Consider the following 21,277-nt stretch of genomic DNA (forward strand, 5'->3'; position numbering starts at 1 on the left):
GACCAAGCTGACCTCATAGGCAGTGCAGGAAACACGGCTTGCCTGTGGGCATTTTACCAACCATCTGACTTCTGTGCTCCAAGCAGTCAAAAATAACAATTTTTTTGATCAAGGGCTTCCTTCTCAGGATGAGACTGTTTGCAGAGTGGACAGATAACATTTTGGAAGTGCTAAAGCCACGACTTTGCCATGTTTATGTTTTTAGGAATGACCCCAAGCCACCAACTTGAAGTTGTACAATTGTTGGGTCCCACCAGTGTCTGAATGTCACAGGCTGGAATATATGCTAAGAATCACTAGGAATGTGCTGTACTCCAGCAGGCCATAAGCTCAGCTGGAACCCCAAAGGTTTACCTTGATCTGAGTTCAGAAAAACTGACTTTCAGAAGCCCATTCCAGTTTTCAACCCATTCCAGGGAGGGTTCTTTTCGATGCTGTCTAATGGATGAATTCCTAGATATTACTGTTTCTTTGGGGGTACCTACTACATGAATGTCAAGTCTTCAATCTCTTCCAGTCATGACTAATCTTGCATCAGTATTCATATACATAACTGCAAGATGCACAAATCCTAGCATCAAATACTAAGTGTTCCCTTATCAAATGAGAAGAGGCAGCATGAATCTTAAGATACAGTCCCAGACAAGGACAGGAAACTAGAAGGCAGCTGTGGCTGTCCTGGATGTTCTGCCAGGTGGTGGATGCATGACTCTATAGGCACTGCTGTTCAGAGTCCCATTGGGATGCTCAGACTTCAATACACCTGAAGAAATTTCTCCCACTCTCAACTTCTGAGTAATGCCTTCAGGTACGAAACCATTGAATATTTGGCTCACAAACATTGGTTTTAGTCCCGATCTCCTCCAAAGACAGAAACCGACTTCAGCTTATGGTTTTTATCCGATTTCTTTTTCCACTGCCAATGGACATGGAAAGCCCCAAAAATCTCAAAGAACAGTCAACTCCTTTTGACAGTGCAGCTAATTGCAATTACAATGTGCTACCATGCCATAAAGAGGTCAAAGATAGCCGATATGTATCAAATAACAATATTAAAGTGGTTTTTTTTAGCAGACTTTTCTTGCTGGCTCTGATTGGCTCCCCTTTTTTCCTTCCATTCTATTTGGGCAAAAGATACATATTATTCCAAGAGTGTGCTAAAAATGCAGGTAAGTCATAATTAGAAACATCTGTGAATAGAAATATTTAACTATATTTTTAAAAAATTATAAATTTCAATAATCTTTTTGGTACACAAATGTTGCTTAGACTTCTGGTATTTATTCTTATTTTTGGAGGAGAAATCAATCTGTTTCTATTCTCATTTCTAGATTTTTGCAATTGATCTTTTGCTTTTCAAGATGCAGTGAAATAGTTTTTCTGGCATTAGAAGAGGTAGGCAAGAGATCTACAATTTTAAAATCAATTTGAAACTTATAAAATTGGCCAGCTATCAAAGGGTAAGAAAGAGTAATTCTTACAGTTTTAAGCTCAAAGGCAGTTCCTTACTGTCCTCTAGTGGAACAGCAATATCCTCATAGACACTATCTGCTCCTTTCTTCTTGTAACTAAACCTGCTGCCCTTGGAGAGCAATCCTTGCTATTTCCACACCTAATGACTTTATCAGCATCCATCACATCCCCTCTTGTGTGTGAAGGGGTTCTGTTCTGCGATTTCCTCCCTCTTCTACATCCCAGTTCCACTTGCTCTGTGAATACTTTAACAGACTTCTCCCTCCACCCTTTCTCAGAACACAAATAGGCTGAATAAAATGGTACTTTGCAGAATCCCACTGTAATGTGGGATCTTATGTACCTTTAAACAGCCATCCTCTAGGAGAAAACTTTTGCACCATGACAAGTTGCGAGCTGTCAGATAAATCATACTTCAACACCTTCAAAGTATCTAAAAGGCCATCAGAATGGCAGCTGTAAAATGTTATCTTTTTACATTGTATTTCTAAAGGTCTGAAAAACTTGCTGGTTATACTCATATCAATTAGCCCCGTTCCCATGACTCCATAAAACTCATCAGGTTGCAGCTCCACTGATCTCCTTGGAATCTTCTTTAAAGCCTCAAGGCAGAATTGTTTGTTCTCCTCGATCACCATAGCCAGTTTGAGTGTCATGTTCCAGCTACAGTGAGGGACTAAGTAGCTTCTTCTCTCACCCTCCAACCCATGGGAGCAGGTTCCAATCCTGTCCACTTGCCAACACCCTCATCATCAACCTTTCCTGCCATCTCCGTTCCCAACAGCTCTGCCCACCCACCCGGCAAAGAACGGTTCCCAGGCACTTCCATAATGAACATCACTGTAAAAATCCCATCTTTTCTTGTCATCTTACCTTGAAATGTTCCCACTGCTCGATTTTTTTACTTCACCTTTCACTTCTACTGATGAAGTTTGTTCTGATAGTTCTTAAAATAGGATTTATAGTTATTTCTTTCAGAAACTTTCTCAAACAGCCTACTTCATAGCAAAATTTATATTTGATAAGTTGCAATGTGCTTCTATCCTTCTTTTGGTTGATATGGCTTCTACTGTGTGAAGTCTCCTACCCTACTTATTTTGTTAAAAACTTTTTTTAATGGATAAATATTTATTCAGAGCATGTAGTAGTTGTTCTAAAACAGTTTTCAAGATACCTGGCAAGAATTCCACTTTTTGGCAGCACCTGTTAATTTTTTTCAATTTAAAAAAAAAAAAAATTCAGGAAACCAGACTTACTTTGGCATGGGCTCTTTGACTGCCTGCTCTAAGAAATGATTTTACAGCGTTGTAAACATTTATTGTCAGCATGTATCAGTACATATGGGAATGACTAAAGGCTTTCATTGTTTTTTGGCTTTAAGCCTTTGGCATTCCTTAGGATCCACAGGATACCCCTGTGAAATTCTGAAGTAAGTAAACCAACTAAGCAGGTAGGATGGGACAGCGCCTACTGTTACACCTTCTACTTTTTTGCAAAGTCCGTAATTTCAACCTAACAGGATTTTGTCACTTAGTGTAAAATCGATCACATTTGTTCTTGGGCCTGCCTATGCTACAACCTCTCCACCAGCAGAACTACCACCACCCCCATATAAATGCAGATGAATTTAAATTTATATATATATATATAAAATATATATATCTTAAATAATATATATTAATATGTTACATTTATATATATAGATATATACCGATAAAGCCCCAGATGTATCTGTACTTTCTATTACTTTATATTTACTTAAGGCATTTCAATAGTTGCTTGCTTTATGATCTCTTTTTAAAAGACTTCTCCCTGGTTGAACCCAAGCCTGTAGCTTCTTTATTCCTAAGGATCTTATGGTGATCTTTGGCTTGCTTACTGATTTAGGTATTACCCTGCCTCTGTGATACTCTATGATCTTAGTTTCCCAATGCAAGCACGGAAATATAACCCCAGCTACAAAAGATTAATTTAAAATATCTCTGGAGAATCCTTTGTAATCTAGGTGATGACTATTGCTGTCCACTAGGAGAACTCTGGGCAGAGCTGTCACCCATATTTAGAAATAATAATGCTTATCTCTATCAATAAATGAGACACATATATGCAAAGAGATTTCAAGGAAAAAATAAAAGGAATATTGGATATTCTAATTTTAACACCGAGAAAAACATGGTGCTATACATTTAACATCAGAACTGAAGAAAGACACTTAGACTTCCTGGTTTTCACACCTCCAAACTAAGAACAGTAGACACGTTTCATATTTAATACAGCTTTATTCCAAGTAGATATAACCATTTTTGCAACAAGAGAAAAGAAATACAAGAAAGTCCAGAGCAAAATAAAAGCACCCTAGAAAATTGTAATTTCTGTTCCTGTTGACAGACATTTAGCCTTCCAAGAACAACTGATTTCAGTGACTGCAAAGCAATTACACACTGACACAAAGTTTAGACAGATTGCTGGAATTTCAGCTGCTGGCCTTAAAGGAAAAAAAAAAAAAAAAAAAGCAGGAGACTTGTCTGACAGGTGCAAAAACGAATACAAAATGTATTAACACAATATGAAACAAACATACATTAAATAGTTTTGTTTCCTGGAACATCAGACTTGCAAATGAATTTTATAAAACTTACATATTCAATTAAAACATTTATCTATCATTGTGTAAAACAGTTCTTTATTTCAAGTTTATATTAACTATAAATATCTACAGACAGGAGAGATGCACTTCAGGCTGGCACTCCTTACTTCCCCATCCTTTATGTCTTCTGCTCTTTGGCTTTTGGAGAAAACATTACAGCATAAGGCTGCCGCCTTTTTGGACGCTGACAGGGAGCAAGATCCTCTTTAATGTAGCCTTAAAAAGAACAAACCTGAGGTAAGAAATATAATATAAAAACAGGCACAACTTTAGCTTTAACATGTGTTTAGCCTCAAAAAATAACTTGTAATTTTTTCTTTTCTTTTCTTTTGGGGCAACTGGTTCTGACTTCACGTAAAAGTTTTGAGATCCCAGTGTGCAAATATCATTCATTAAAATACAGAGCTGCTTTCTAGTAGGTGACTGCACAGTAATGCAATACAGTGTTGACAATGAAGAAGAGAATGGAATCTATGAACTGTACATCTATTCAAAACAAAACTGCACTTTTCATTTTCTTTGCGAGAACTGCTAATTCAATTCGCTAATAAAAATCACTTTTAAAAATGTAAATCCTAGTCATACAGAGGAAACTCCAGGCACACGTGTTTTGTAGGTTTAAACAGTACCTCCCTCTGTTTTAAGAGCACCCAGATTTATTAAAGACTGGAAAAAGCCAAACATAAGCCTATGGATCAAACACACCTTGAAAGCTCTCCGATAAGGAGTGTATAGAAAATTTCTATAACATGTTCAACTTAGCTAACACTGACAGTGAACAGACATTTTATGCAAGTCACTTTCAGCACCTGGCTTTTGTCAATTCCTTACCATTTATCAGCAACTACATCCACCAAAAGGAGAATAGTAGATTTCTACTCCATAGCCGGAAAATTCTGTCTATGCAACTCAGTTATTAAAAAAAAAAAACAAAAGAAACCCGCAAAAAACCAACACAAACAGATGTTTGTGTTGTTCAAGATACCAGTAAGGAGTAGAAAATACCTGTGTTATAACCCACTACTTTGGAGTGGCAAGAGCAATTGCTCATAGTGGGAACTCTCGTGTTTTAGTTCTCTTGCTACACTGCTATAAAATATTTTCCATGGGAAGGCTGATCTAAAGTCTGCCTCTGATATGCTATTGAGGACCATTAAAAACTGGACAGCTCTTACTCCAGCAGAACAAGGAGACAGCCAAGAAGCTAATTTTTAATGAGGCTGCAGGCAGATTCCACATGGGTAGTAACGAATTGTATGGTTCATAAAAATCAAGGCTCCCTGTTTCAGAAGGATTAGGTTTGGATGCACATACATAACTCTGGCTACATTTTCCTATGCCTGACCTGACACTGTTACAGGAACAGATAAAAGCAAAGATTAATGTTTCACAGCTACTGCACAAGTAAAGACATAAGTAACTCAGAGAGTTCCTACAGGGCTCCTCACCCCTGCATTTCATCACTTCTGAAGAATTGTACATACAGTACACTACACACTCACCTTGTTTTAACATAGTTTTTACAAACTCATTTTTACACCAGGCTCTAAGATTTTGAAAAATTATTTAGAAAGAACCAACTTCTATGTGAAGAGGAGTTAAAAAAAAACCACCCAAACCAAACACCATATCTTCTCATTGTCACTAACAAGCAGGGTCTATGTATGAAAAACTGTTTAACTACACCTTACCTGCAACATTTCCATTATCACCTGATATTATGAAGCTCTAAAAACACTGACAAAGGACATTAATAGTGCTGCCTGTCTCTCCTAAGTAAGTACAATCTCTTTGCCTTTGCCTCTGAAAATCAAGTTCTTGCTTATGGTCAAAAAATATGTAGGGTTTACATTAAGTTCTATGAAAATCTCAATTATTTCTGCCTTCTCTATCTAGGCTCTAAGAAATTGTCCTTATATTCCTTTCTTAGTAGTACAGGAACCTCTAAACCCAGACAATTTTTATTAAAAATAATGGCTGCTGATAAACAGACCTCATCAGGACCTGGTGAGGAAGGCAGCTATATGAACTAGAGATAATTTCAGTGGAGGGGGAAGAGCTTTAAAAAGATTTTTTTTTTTTTGCACAAACCTCTTTCCACACAGGTTTGGGTGGAAGGAAATCCAACCTCCCAGAAATTTTCAGGAGTATTTGGAGGAATGTAGCGAAATCTGTGTCTTGAACAGGAAGCTAGTTTCTTCTCTCTCTCTTCTTCTGGAATGTCTGCATAATACTGAATGAAAGGGGCGGGGGGGGAAATCCCAATTAACAAATTAATACATAATAGAGTGACTGCTTTACACAATTGACAATATCAATCACTGTGTTTATTAACACAGTTATCTAAAAACAATGGTGAGGACAGCCAGAGTAGAGATTCGTTATGCAAGTGACAAACACCTGGCCATTATCCTAAAAGCTCACTGAATTTACAGACTAAGTATAACTTTATCATGGCAAATTTGTTATCCTTCTATCTTTTAACATACCGTAAGTAACAAGGTTTAGGCATGTGTACAGTTACTTATGTCAACAGTTTACTGACTGATTTTACACAGCTAAGTAGCACAGGTGTTGAAAGAGATAGGAATTTTTTATTTTATTGTCAGCTTGCATTTACAAATTTAAAAAAAAAAAAAAAAAAAGGGAAAATAAAAAAACTCCACTACAAAGCTGATACTGCAGAATTATTTCCAGTATCCAAATTTACAGTAGTAACTGCAAACTTAAGTCAAAATGCTTCCTACTTACTCACCCTCAAAACAGAAGTAAATAAAAAGTTAGTTTAAGTAGCTGACTGACACTGGGACTCCAGAAATGATCTGCCAGGAAATTATCTGCCAGCTGAGCATTCTCTATAGTAAATTGTATATCAGCTGTACTGATAGGGGTGAGAAAAGTATATACTCTCTCCAAACCTTTTTGCTGGGTGTTCCCCTGAGTAGCATCATAAAAAGTTAGGGTATATTTTTTTCCATGCAGTTTTCTACTGTTTTAATTTGTAATTCTAGTTGTATCTCCTAAAAATAAAAATCTGGACCTTAGAGCACATAGAAGGTCAAAATATTTTCAAAGTGAATGCATTGTTTGATTCAAGTGGTAAGTCAACAGTCACAGCCACACAAGAAACCCGACCCTTGTGAAAATGGTAAAACAATTCTATTGAAATGGCAGTGTTACAATTCAAAAAGGCAAATTAAAGTTTATAGCTCCTTCAGTCAGATGAAAAGTAACCTAGACTGGGGAGATCAGGAAAAGAACGGGATACCTCTATCAACAGAAATTATTTCATGCTCCCAGGTACTGGCAGGATTTCAGAAAACCTACTTGGAATTGTAAAGTATGCTCATTCAATTTTTACTGACAAAAGTTAAGAACAAGGTGTTAAGTCAACAGAATTAACTATATGAATCCTATAATTCTGTGTAAGACAAACACTGCTGAGTTTTATTTAGGGATAATTAGCAGTGATCCTTATTTTGTCCTGTAAATACCCTGAAATTTTGGAAATTCATCAACTAAAAGTTGGTAGTGTGTTGCATTTTCTTAATTAAAAAAAATTATGATTAGTAAGGAATAATTACGGATCCAACAATGAAAAAATACGTTACAGTTTACTAGGAACAGAAAAGAACAATCAAAAATCAAGATAAGCCTGTTTTAAAAATAAATTAGAAAGAAACTTTTCTTCTTTGGCTTGTTTAAAAATCTATTAGGGCTGACAGAGAATGAGAGTTATGTATGTCAGCTAAACAGCAAAAAGAACTCTCAGCTGTTTTCTAGATTGATCCCACTGTCCACAGCATTTTTAATCCACACAAAACATTCGAGCTAGGCTTTTCCATGTGTGAAGATACTGCAATCTCATCCTGTCTTCCCTGTAAAATAATTGTTTATAGAACTCTAAAATTTGCAGTTTCAGAAAGGGAACAAACCCTAAAAACATTCCTCCCATTAGTTTAGCAAAAATTTATAGAATAATTCCTATAATCTAAATGCATATAAAAACATCTGAGTGATTCTCCTACTCACTTAAGTGTAGCTACACTTAACAACCACACTAACAAATGTTAATTTTACAAGCTACCACTAACTTCTGCCCACAATCTTTCTCTGATAGCATCACAAGGTCATAAAAAAAAACAAACCAAAACACCAAGACATCTTATCAAAATTTCTACACCATAAAGTGAATGAGATGCTTCCTTAACAAAGCCTTAAGATAAGCACTTACAAAGGACTTTAACATCAGCCTGCTGTGGCACGTGCAGAAGTTGAATCTCAGGTCTTCTCAGAGTGACAGTAACTGACCCCACTCACACCACTTGCAGTACAGGGCCAGAATCAATTTACTGATCTCTACACACTGCCTAAATGTTCCCTTAGCCTTTGGCAGCTTTTCAAACCCATATGGCTAATCAGCAAGCCAAGGCTTTTCCAAAGCATCATTTATGCTTTATCCGATACTCCCTTCTTCCACAGGCATTTAATTCAAAGCTAGTTTTATTATTGTGCAATGACAGAGTCAAGCATTCCACACATTCCAAAACATTAATCTTGAAATGGTGCAGACTTAAGAAAAAAAGTCCAAAAACAGCCAAAACCAACAACCCCAAACTTTCCTAGCATTTAATGTAGAAACCTACTGGTACAAAACTGGAGCTGTGAATGTTTCCAGATACCACAGTTATCACTCCAACTTGAGAGAAAGCAACAAGAACTGGATTTGCAGAAGGAAGATATGTAGCTTACAGAAACAGGAAATTAAAATGCTTAACACATGGCTCCAGAACCATGGAACAGACTGAAAATTGGGCGTTGTTTTGTTTTCTTTCAAACTCTGTAAATCACACATATTTTTTAAAATGGTATTTCTAATTGAGTGTAAGAAATAAGTATTTATATTTAATCAGTTTTATCAAAACTATTTTTTTAGAAAATATTTTCATTTAAAACATACTCTAATAAATTTCTTCAGCTAAGTAAATGACACTTGACTATAAAGGGAATAGCAGGAGAATCTCTGAAGAATCTTGGTTCTATATACATGTGGAAATTAAGTAGAAAGATTCCAGAAAATCCACCATTGTTCAGTCATCAATCCACACTTCTACTGAGTCATCATTTTTTTAGATCATGAAGGCTACTAATGGCCAAATAAAATATGTTCTTATTATACATGAAATTGCATCAATATTTTACCTCTACACCAAGTATCTGAAAGCAGTTTAGTGAATAGAAAATGTGAAACCTAAAATTTCATACTTTTTAATAAGTAACTTAAAACATTTTTACGTGCATTGACATAAATATACACATTGTTGCCTATGCTGGTGCAATTATCTGAAAAAATTAACCCAGAAGACAAAGAAAAAAATCAACCAAACCAAAATGAGACCTGTCTTTCTATATACAGGTACAACAGGATACAGAACTTACTTATTCCAGGACCTGTAAAATTCAGTAGAGCTTTTGATTCAAAGTTTGGAAACCTGTTAATAGTTCTTTGACCAGCTAATGTATTTTTTATTAACGGTGATCTTACTGGAACCATGATGTAAGAAGCTCTTCTATCATACAGATACACACAAAAAAATTAAACCCAAGACTTTCCATGCTAAATGCAGCTACTCCACTAAAAACAAACCAACCACCTGCAAGCTTGGTTACCCAGCTTTGGTAAACACTTACCTATCAGCTACTGTAGGTAATGATGATGATGATGATGCAACCAGATTAATAATTAAAAACAGCACTTCAGCACCAAGATACTGTTTTGAGTTAGGAGAATGGAAGACTGACAAATTTTAAAGCACTACTTACTATTTCACATTCCTTACAAGTGTGGCCAAGTAATTTTCTTCTTTCTTCTTTTTTTCTAATAACCTCAATATGAGGAAAATCTAACACAGTATTCTTTCTGAAAAACAAAAATGTTTTCACATAATAGTACTTTTATTTCTTCTACATGACTGGAAATTTCCATTTTTTTAGAACACAATGATGGATGACAAAGGTAAAAAAATAATTCAGAAATTGTCTACAAAACCCAAATCATATTGCTTTTCATAGCTGAATAGGACAATTTTTATAAATAAAACCGTTTTCAAATGTAATATGAACTTTTACATAACCAGAGGTGTGTTTCATTATTATGGCTTTTTGCCATGTAAAAGTAATTACTATATAGAAATTATTCAAATATAGATCTTCTATAGATTATTTATTTTTGTCCAAGACAGAGTTGTGCTTGCAATGATTTCCATGAGAGGAACATATGTTGGGGTTCAAGGTCAGTAGGTTCTTTTCAACTTAACTGCTCTCAAAACAGTAAACAAGTTTTCCTCTACAAAGAAAACAGGCACTGAGGTAAAATATAAGCTAACTGAAGGGCTTGGTATCATTATGAAATGAAGATTAAGACTTCCAATTATGATTACACTGGAAGGCAACAGAGGAGGCACTAAGAGGTGCCATTGTTGAACACTATTCATTTATTGCCTAGAGAGCAAGGGGCAAAAATACCAGAGAAGGAAAGGTTTTCATTTGTACAAGCACCCCACAGGTTCTTGGATCATAAATTCAGGCATGACCACATGCCTTTAAGAAACCACACGGATTACAAAACACTGCATTCACTAAATTATAAAAAGCAGAAGAGGCAATCCCTTCCCTTCAGCAAATGTAATAGGCATCTCAACATTTTCTTCCCCTACCTCAGTTTTTATCTAAATTCTTTCATCTAATGTAGTAGATCCTCTACCTCTGCATCTTCAACTGCTAGTCTCTTACACACAAACATATTTATTTTATGGAGGAACAAGTTCCCTATAGGGAAGATACAAACAGCCTTAAAATGCCCATATAAAACAAACTAAATTACCTCTCATCACTTTTGAAATAAGGCTCCACAAAAGCTTTCTGCTTGGCTTTATCTTGTTTATCCTCGTGTTCTGTAAATAGACATGAATATAAGGTTACCAGACTGCCTGCAGAAACTTCTGCAAAATTATTAACCAACTGTTAAGAAATATAAAAATGTCATGTACATTTCAGTCTGAGACAAATTCAAATAGATACTAAAAATAATACAGAATCAATAGAACCAGCAATCAAAAAGCATTACTGGAGCAGAAGGAAAACAGCAGTAAGACAAGCAAAAAAGACAAGAAGAACAAGAAAGGAAAGGCTGCTTAAAATACAAAAGACTGTAAAATCTTCAATAGAACCTAGAATACTGAGAAGAAAGGAAGTAAATAACTGTAGCCAAAACTTGGTGTTTCCTTTAAGAGTTGCTTTGGTGTTGTGCTGCTGTGCCAACTTCCACTACACATTCCACACTTGTGTGGTGATAAATAGAGTACCAAAAAAAAAATTCATACTGCTTTATGTTATGTCCTTACAAGTAATTAACTTTACCACAAGTTTATGCAAAAACAACTGGTGCTTAATTTGGCATATTTGTTCCTAAAGAACAGAGTCTGATTTCAAATGAACTCTTGTAGTTTAAATAAGCTAATAAAGACAAAACCAACTTATATCCTACCCTTTAGTTTCTTGCTTGTTGCTGTTATTCCCTTATCCTGCTCTTCATCATGAAGAGTTTCTTTTTCATCACATGCAGGAGGACTATCTTCTGGTAGGCAGGATTCATATTCTTCATGGCTTGTCTGATCAAACATATCTGTTATTTCTCCTTCTGTTATTAAAAGCACAAAGAACATCCAAATCAGTGTCTCAACTATTGTAGTCAAGAAATTATATTTTGACTAAATGTGTATCAAAAGAATTGACATTTACTTACTGCTCCAGTACCAATTAACTCAAAAACAGCTATACCTTTATTCTTGCTGCAGCTTCTCTGTCAATCTTTTATATGTGGCCAATGCTCATTTCTTTTTCAGATACCTTGGTACCATTTCTAAAATCTGATTAACTGCTAAATCACTGTGAGGTACCTTTAACCTTAATACTGGATATGTGAATTTTTTGTTGTTGTTGTTGTAATTATGGACTAATCCAAGCAGAAGGAAATACATTTTGTGGGTAGGAAACAGTCACTGCCCTGCAGCCATGATTTACCACATACCATATGTTTAAAGTGATATAAACATATTTGGATTTATTTTAAACATAATAGTTCTATCTATATGTCATTAAAAATGAAATTTGTCTTCTCATACAAAGTCTGATATGACTACATAAAAAAACTTCCAAAGCTGTTCACTGCAGATGATATCAGAACTGTTATATAGTTAAGCACTGTTAAGGAATAGCTATTGGCTCTCAGCACAAATCCTGTCTTTTTAACCTAGGTTAAAAAAAACCCCTCAAAATCCACCACCAGTTCTGTGGAAAATAGACTGATCTGTGCAACCTATAAGAATACATCACAGTTTTTTTACTGCAAGGCATTTTCTACTATCTAGCCATACAGAAAAAAAAAAGTGCCCTTTTACTCTTTCCTCCTCCTAAAACCAACCAAACAAAAAAACTCCAACAAATCCCCAAAACTCCACCACACCACAAAAAAGCAAACCCAAGTGAAGAAAAGAGAGAGAGAGAGAGAGAAAAAAATCTTACGTGGACTGCTTTCCTGACTTTGTTCTTGATTTTTCATTTTTAATAGCACACTCTCACTAACATATGTATAATCCATATCAACAACTTCCCCTCCAACTCTGGTCTGAGAACCACCCTAGGAAAAAAAAGCAAACATGACAATGGCATCCAGAAGCAACTGGTGTAGTCAGTGTCAGTGCTGTGTATCTGAAACACTTTCAAACCAGTTACTGACTTCTCTTTGGACACTGATTGACGTATTTTCCTGAAGGTTACAGCCTCATTAGACTTCCTTCTCACAACCATTTGTCTACTTTCATACTGAGAATAGGCCTGCTGACTTTATGAAGTACAACTGAACAGTGAAAATGCTTTAGGTAGGGTAACTGTAGCATGGACAAATATCAAATGAGCCAAATTCAGAATTTTGTTACAAAGTGGGTTTTGTCTGCCCAGAACAATGTTCCTGATACAACTTTGCAGGCTTTTTCAAGATCACAAAACATGCAGACTTATTATAAAATTTCACCTTTGTATCAATCACAGTAATGTCCATTTTGTACTGTGAAAGGTCAGCTCCTGGGTCTACGCTCCACTGGAAGTTTTCTAAAGAGGGTTTATCTTTCAGGTCTGTATGCATAGAATATGAGAAAAAAAAAAGACAAATAATCAGAATCAAACTCTGCCAGAAGCATCTTATTCCCCTGGTTGTTCTGTATGTGCTTTATGATGGCACTCAAGGTGATCTGCTCCATAACCTTCCTGGTCAGCTGGGTCAGGCTGACAGGCCTGTAGTTCCCTGGATCCTCACTCCAGCCCTCCTTGTGGATGAGTGTCACATTTGCTCTTCTCCAGTCGTCTGGGACCTCCCTGGTTATCCCAGACTGCTGATAAGTGATTGAAAGTGGCTCGTTGAGCACCTCTGCCAGCTCCCTCAGTACCCTCACGTGGATCCCATCTGGCCCCACAGACCTGTGTGTGTGTCCAAGTGGTGCAGGAGGCCACAGACAATTTCCCCTTGGATTATGTGGGCTTCATTCCGCTCCCTATTCCAGTCTTCCAGATCAGGGGCAGGGTACCCTTAGAACAACCTATCTTACTGTTAAAGATTTAGGCAAATATGCCTTAAGTACCTCAGCCTTTTCCTCATCCTTTATCCCTATGTTTCCCCCACATCCAATAAAGCAAGAATATTCTCCTTAGCCCTCCTTTTGCTGCTGATGGATTTACAGAAACATTTTTGATTGTCTTTTATGACAGTAGCCAGATTAAGCTCTAATTAGGCTTTGGCCATTCTTACTTTCATCCTGGGTAACCTCACAACATCCTTGTAGTTCTCCTGAAGCTGCCTGTCCCCTCTTCCAAAGGTCATAAACTCTTCCTTTATCTCTGACTTCTTGCCAATGCACTCTGTCCAGTCAGGCTGGCCTTCCTTCCCATTAGCTCACCTTGCAGCTCCTACACCTTTAAGATTTCTTTCTTCAAGAATGGCCATACTTCTGGGACTCCTCTGCCCTTCAGGACTGCCTCCAAAGGGAGGACTGTCAACTGGTCTCCTAAACAGGCCAAAGTCTGCCCTCAAAAGTTCAAGGTAGCACTTCTCCTACCTCACACTTCTTACTTCTTCGCTGAGAATGCAAAACTCCACCATTTTGTGACTGTCATACTGAAGAGGGCCCCCAACCATCACGTTACCTAGCAGTCCTTCTCTGCTCACCAAAACCAGGTCCAGGTCCAGCCTTCCCTAGCTGGTTCACTACTGAAGTTAGATCAATGACAATACAAGTGTCCGGTGTAAGCAAAGAGCACAAAAGTGTCTGGTTGTTGTTCCAAAGATTCCCTTCAGTTTATCTCTGAACAGAATATTTAGATTCCAAGCTACATGGCCACACCAACTACTGACAACTATCTTTTAAATTCATAATGCAAATATTTCTAAATAAAGTATGCAGTGTAACAGCTTGGCTGAGGAGTACAGAAGCTGTGATTCTACAATGCTAGTTCAAAAAAGTTAGTTTTCCAACTGGGAGCACTTAAAAGGAAAGAAGATACATGTTCTAGAAAGAATATATGACAGCCTGTGTTCATTATCACTAAAGGTACAAATTTCTTTACCAGATCATTAGGAATAACAAAAAATATTAACAAAATTACTTATGCTTACACTTGAGCAGTTTTCAAGTATTTCATATAGATAGCTTAAACACAGATGTGATGAGCTTTTATTATTATACTGCAACAAATAACAATGCTAAACAAACAAGAAAGAACAAGATTCCTAGCCTCTTGAATGTACACCTGAATACTAATGATATATTTACTATACAGTGGCAAAAGTATGCCAGGAAGACACAGACTTGTAAATGTTGGGGTGGACTTGAGATAACCCAAATAAAATGTGACTTAGGAGCAGAACAAAGGGATTAAAGTGGAAGAAAGGAAGATAGGAAAAATTCTATTTGATCAGAGGACAGGCTCGGGGGTAGGGAGGCAGTAAAAGGAACATTTTCATCAAGTTACCTTGCTCATTTTGCTGTGCTTTACTTTTTGATAGTCTACAAGGGTTTGGCTGAAGTACAGATGCTGGTTCAGACTCTCCATGTCCTGTCCTTGTTTTCTTTCTATTTGGTACATGGCCACTGGCAACCTAACAACATATTGCAATTTTACTATTTCCCAAAACTTAAGCAAAATACATCAAAAGAGAAGAGAAAGAGTCAGAAAAGCATACCTTCACATCATCAAAAAGTTCTTCTGTCTCTGCAGAACTCGGCAGTGGTGCAAATTTGAAGGGAGGAACTTCTTCTTTCACTGGGATCTGGTTCTTCCTGTCAGGGAATGTTTTTCCCAGCACTGCCTCTTGTACAAAGGATTCCTCTTGTAAATCTCTGCCAAACAAACAGCTCTCACTGTTGGCATTTTGAATGGCCGATGAACCTTCAGGAACGGTCTTCCCTACGTGAGAAAAAATGTCATGCAGGGTCACTTGCTTCAGTCTATTTTTATATGTCTCCTCACTGCCTTGTTTTTTCTCTTGACCACGAACTCCAGAGAAGCGGTCAGACAGATCCAAGGGTTTATCACCTGTGTGCTCCCCATTCACCTGCTGAACATCAGATCGAAAGGGCACAGAGTTCTCTTTGCTGAATGAAGTTTTCTCACAGCTAACTGCATGATCATCTTCAGCTTTCTTTCTCTTAGCACACCTGCCTTCTAGCTGTTTCTGGTATACTGGGAGGACATCACTCTTGATCACCTCATTTTTAGCTGTGCAGGTGTTTCCAACACAGGTTATAGCCTCATCAGAATTCTTCTTCATGACCATTTGTCTATGGGCAGAGGCCTGGCTGATAACTGAGTTGACTTCCGTCCCAAGATTCAGCGGTGCAACAAAAGCAACATCTTCAGATTTTGATCTACTTTTATGAGATCTGGAATTGGATGGATTGTTGAAGAGGTTGGTTTTGAGATGAGGCTTCAGTCCTGAATCTAAAATACAAGGAGCATGAACTGTACTTGAGTTGCTCTTCATGCTGCTAGAAGCTCCAAATACAGGAGAAGCTACCCGAGAATCCCAGTCATCCTGTGGTGGAGTGATATGAGATGGATCTGAAATACTGAATACAATGAGACATGAGGGATTTTTCTGGCGTACAGATGGAAGGAGAGAAAGTGATACTGAAAAAAAATATAATGTTTCCTATTGCTGATCTGCTTTAAAGTTGTGTGGGGCTGCTAGCAATAACTCAAAACAGAAGAAAAAACAAAACAACCTGTTCTAGGGATAGGTACTGTTGCACTTAAGAGCTGTAGAAGGCGAACAAAATACAGATCTCGTCCTTCATTTTGGTGTGTGGTGTGAAATTCTGTTCCACGTTCAACTGAGAACCAAGGACAAAGTTAAGCATGCCTAAGTATCTTCTCTATCCAAGGACTCCCTGCCTTTCAGTGCAATGAAAAGGAAGAAAGTGAGAATGGTTGCTATAGGAGCCTATTTAGGTTCTTGTATAGATCTTAAAACCACAACTTAGATTCTCTAAGCTTCTGTAAGTGAAGGAAAAAAGTGCAAGCTCCTTTCAGGTACTGTTTTTTTACCTGTCACCAACAAAACATAGATTCAAGATGACAAATAGGGACAAAAAAATAATTCAGTTTAGACCACAATATCCTGAGGAAAGTGGGAAGGGCAACAGTCAACTGGTTTGACACCTAATCAGAGCAATAGGATCCTTCTTGCATTCCAGCTCCAGGCCCACTAGCCACAGGGTTAGCGGCCTCAGAAGATACCTTGCAATAATGAGAAGTTAGAAAAGATGCCCTTTCTTTTCTTTTCCAAGCTTCTTCTGTGTACACAAGAGACCCAAACCAAAAGTTTGTGAATTAAGTAAAAGTCTACAGTTTTGCATTCTATCAGTTTCTTTGCTTCTCACGTTATTTACCTGAAAGAAACCCCTCGGATACAAAAATACCTATTTTCATTTCTATACCTTTAAAGCAAAATGCTGCATGGTTTGAAATTCTACGAAGACCCAAACTTCTATAAGCCTGCTTAAAACAATACTATTATAACTCAGAGGAAACACACCCTAAATTGTTGTCATCATTTCTTGATTCAGAAGCTGGATGTTTTCTTGAGTCTTCAGACTGCATGCTCTCTGAGGCCTGGCTCATAACTGTATTAGTGAGGGGAAGATTCAGTACACTCTGGGACTCCTTGCAAGCGGTGAAGGAAAACAAAGAAAAGGAGTGTGAGAAGATACTGGATTTAAAATTAGAAATATGCTTGGTTGACACACAAATACTCCAAAGACCCATTCAAATCAGAACATTCAAAACTCTGAAAAACAATAAAAGCTAAGAGATGAAATTAGGGCCAGCAGCTTTAAAGAAACCTTATGGAAAAAGAAAAATTCTTTCACAGGCCTGGGCACAAAAATATTCTGCATACTGTAATTTTCACGGTAGTTACCAACCAAAACCATCAAATAATCTCACCTGAGTCACCAATCAGTCTCAGTGCCAAGAAATATTTTTCAATGTCTTAGATTTGATTACTGCACAAAGGGAATTTAGCAGACCCAAGGATTTAGATCACTGCACTAACAAAATTTGAAAGGAGGAACCATGTCTATACCCTCCTCCTCAACCCCCCCAAGACAGGTCAGCAGTTATATCTCTCCTTGCTAAAGCAAGTCAATAAAGACTAAGCAAAAGAAAACCAAAGTGAGCTTATGGAGCTCAGAATACTTTTGCAGAATTTTAATGCATAAGAGAAAAATACTGGTTTTGGAAACAACTGGCCCAAAAAGCTGGTTATCTAAGAAATTTGGGAATACTTACAGGTTCCTCTTCAACACTAAGTCCAATTGTTTCTGCGACAACTGCAGCCAAGTTAAAAGATGGCTTTGGAACAGGGAATCCTCCCACCCTTGGTTTATCTTTGTGAGTAGAAAGATTACAGTAAGTTACACATGCATTATAGTACCTTGCTCGACTCAGAGATGCTAGAAATACAGAACTAAAAAGATCACAAATTAAAATTATCATTTATGGAAACAGTTTGATCTCTGTCAGATAAAAACCATATTTGGAACTGGTAAGTGGCAAAAGAATTTCCATGAGAGCAAACTGCCATATCAGCACAGAGGGATATGTGTTCAGTTTGAATACAGCTCCCCAAAATTAAAAATCAATGTAAAAGTTGCTTTGCACACTTCCAGTCCAGGACACAAATAGTCTGATAAAAACATACAGAACAGAGAGAATGTGTATTTATAATACAATGCTTCTCTTGCATATTTCCTGACAGTTGCCATTATTTTTCATGGGTTTTTTTTTTGTTTGCTTGGGTTTTTTTTAAGGAAAACAAAGAGATGAGTTTCCCTTCTTTGTGGGGTTTAACATTACTCACTTCATTAAACTGGGGCAAGATAATAAGATTGAAAAGTAAAAGAACAGCAACCACCACAACGCTGACTTGAATGAATAATTCCATTCTGATTCTCACAGTCATTAAAGAATTTTAAAAGGTTTGTGCTTTATTAGGTTTCTGTGTTAAAAAAAAGGTTAAAGACATGAAGCCTTGTTTTTACAGTTTTTTGCCTGATTTAGAATGGAATTAAAACTAAATCTATTTATACACTTACTTGGCACAGGAGACAGTTGTGGATCATAAGTGTCTGCCACTAATATCTCTCCTCCATGGTGAGTGTTCACTTGTGTGGAAAAGAGTGGAATTTTTCCAAACTCTAGGAGACAAGGAAACGTGAAATTAGGTATCTTGTTGTGTTAATTTTGTGTAGCTACAGACAATAACCCTGATCTCAAAAGCACTTGAATGCGAAATTTAACATGTCAGTAGATCCAGCAGTCTAAGCACATCTGGTAATTTGTGACAGCGATATGTCAGAATAAAAATAAAGTGATAAATATTTTAGATTAATCGTTTTTCTCACAAGTATGATCTTCATCCAGTCAGCCCTAAAACAATACTAACACAAAATGACACCACCACCGAGTCTGACCACACAGAAATAGTTATTCAAGCTGTATTTGACCTGTTAATAGGACAATAAAACTGTGGAAGAGTAAACCCTCCCAGGCAACAATGTTCTGCATCAGCTAAGGTAATAAAAAGGTGAAAAACCTGAGATCTGAATTATGACAAGCATTTGCCATGTAGTCCTTTCTACCTTGATGATCAATAGCTTTTCACAGCCTTTAAGTGTGAAGGGTATTTACACCATTTCTTATATACTAAACTTTGGATTTATTTAGTAGTTCAAGTTTTTAATACAGGATATGGATAGATACTTAGAAAGGAGAAACTACTCACAGCACGAAAAATTTCAAATGCAAAATAAAAGGCACGAATAACCAGCTCATCCTTTTTATCCCATAGTTATCTTACTTTTGTTCTTGGGAAGAGGCTTTTAGTCAAGACTAATATTTAGATGTATTCATACCTAAAATACCTTTTTTTAATGCAACAAGATAAATTGACCTGGATGATATTTCCTGTGTATCAATAAAATACAAGCACAAAGTGCCTTATTTCACAAAAATATTTTTGTAGACAAAATATTTTAGAGTTATTTCTATGACACTACAGAACAAAGTCTGGAAATTAAATACACATAATACTTCTGAATTTAAGACATAAACCAAATGCAAACAGTGTAGAATACAGACAAAGAGAGGTTATGTAGATATCTACCAGTTTCAGTAAAATTACTACAACTGCAGAATAATTTCAGAATGTGGCAGAACATCTGTTTCCCTCTCCACTAGGTGGTGACATTGCTGCATGCACAAGTCAAACCTGAACAGATGCTTTTTCAGCCAGTCTGCATGTAGAGAAGAAATACAGGCTGGAAAACTGTTACATTTGCATGTGCACGTGGATGAATAAAAGTAGAAGGCTGAGATAAGTTCTGAGCATATCACTGATATAACAGTGACTGCTATAGATTTTCTTCCCTGGACTCAAGCATTATCACACAAAAAGAGAAAAGGCAAAGCAAAAAAAAAAAAAAAGCACAAGGTTGTTGTTTTTCTTTTTAGATTTTGCCCTTTGCAATCAAGTTTATACACCATCTTCCTCTTTAGTCCTTAATTAATTACATAAAAAAATCCTCTTACCACTGTTGCTTTCCCTAAGTTCCAAATCTGGGGCTGTATGCTCTGAATATCGGACATGCCTGTTCTCTTTTTTCCTTCTCATACGATTAACCACAGAAAATGAAGATGTTACAACTGGAGAATCTGGAATGACTCCTTCTTCTACCTCCACTGCTTGCTGCTTTTGCACCCTGAAGACCAAATCAGGTGGTCAAATAAAAGCCCAAATTAGCAAGATGAAGAGTTTTCACTCCAGCAAGCAGGACAATCACACAGTTTAAGAACGCAATAATTCCACAAATACAGCCACCTCAGTAACATTACACTGTAAAAAAGTAATATGCAACCCAGTTTTCAGATACATCTAACAAAAGATTAACCATTGCCACATCAAGCCCAAGAACAGCATACAAGCCTAGCTCTTCACATTTGAAGTCAACACACAACTGCACCATGGAAACCCTTTTTCCTGGAAGAAGCTAGGTACTGTAGAGGTTATGGCTTGTCCTCTGAAGCAGGTGCTTCTTAAACAAAAGAACGCCAAAATGGATGGATCAATGTCTCTCCCCCTGTATATCATCACAGTTTATGACCCTGAGATTGGCTGAGTTGGTTAAAGCATGGTGCTGGATAACACCAAGACTCTGAGTTCAATCCCTGAATGGACCATTCACTTAACAGTTGGACTTGATGATCCTTCTTGGGTCCTTTCCAATTCTGAATATATTCAGTGATCTGGAAATACTGTCTTAAATACAAAAGAAAATCTTTTGGACAATTTTAAATAGTAATGAATAGCACTGTATTCAAAGCAATCCCTTTCCAAAGCATTGAGGTTACCTCAAACTCAACTCAAAAAGGTCTTCAGGGAATAATGTAAAAAAAACATGTAAAACAAGTAATGTAAAATACAGGATGAGTTACGAAGTTTACCTTCACACTGTCAGCTCTAGCAGCCTGTTGGAAAGTCAGTAT

General features: G+C 36.9%; 1 protein-coding gene across 1 annotated transcript in view; it reads right to left on the reverse strand.

Annotated features, from left to right (window-relative positions):
- Positions 1-3,753: 3,753 nt before the first annotated feature.
- RBBP8 (RB binding protein 8, endonuclease) overlaps positions 3,754-21,277 on the reverse strand; it is a 34,218-nt gene continuing 16,694 nt past the window's right edge. The window contains exons 7-19 of the mRNA XM_040062352.1: positions 20,324-20,493; positions 18,829-18,930; positions 18,023-18,120; positions 17,268-17,395; positions 15,414-16,299; positions 15,203-15,329; positions 13,212-13,312; positions 12,704-12,818; positions 11,667-11,819; positions 11,004-11,073; positions 9,944-10,040; positions 6,212-6,353; positions 3,754-4,336 (exon numbers count right to left, since the gene is read on the reverse strand). Of these exons, the coding sequence (XP_039918286.1) occupies positions 4,239-4,336; positions 6,212-6,353; positions 9,944-10,040; positions 11,004-11,073; positions 11,667-11,819; positions 12,704-12,818; positions 13,212-13,312; positions 15,203-15,329; positions 15,414-16,299; positions 17,268-17,395; positions 18,023-18,120; positions 18,829-18,930; positions 20,324-20,493 (2,287 nt within the window). The 3' untranslated portion in view covers positions 3,754-4,238. The remainder of the gene's footprint in view (positions 4,337-6,211; positions 6,354-9,943; positions 10,041-11,003; positions 11,074-11,666; positions 11,820-12,703; positions 12,819-13,211; positions 13,313-15,202; positions 15,330-15,413; positions 16,300-17,267; positions 17,396-18,022; positions 18,121-18,828; positions 18,931-20,323; positions 20,494-21,277) is intronic.

The sequence above is a fragment of the Hirundo rustica genome, chromosome 1 (assembly GCF_015227805.2).
Source record: "Hirundo rustica isolate bHirRus1 chromosome 1, bHirRus1.pri.v3, whole genome shotgun sequence".
NCBI lineage: Eukaryota > Metazoa > Chordata > Aves > Passeriformes > Hirundinidae > Hirundo > Hirundo rustica.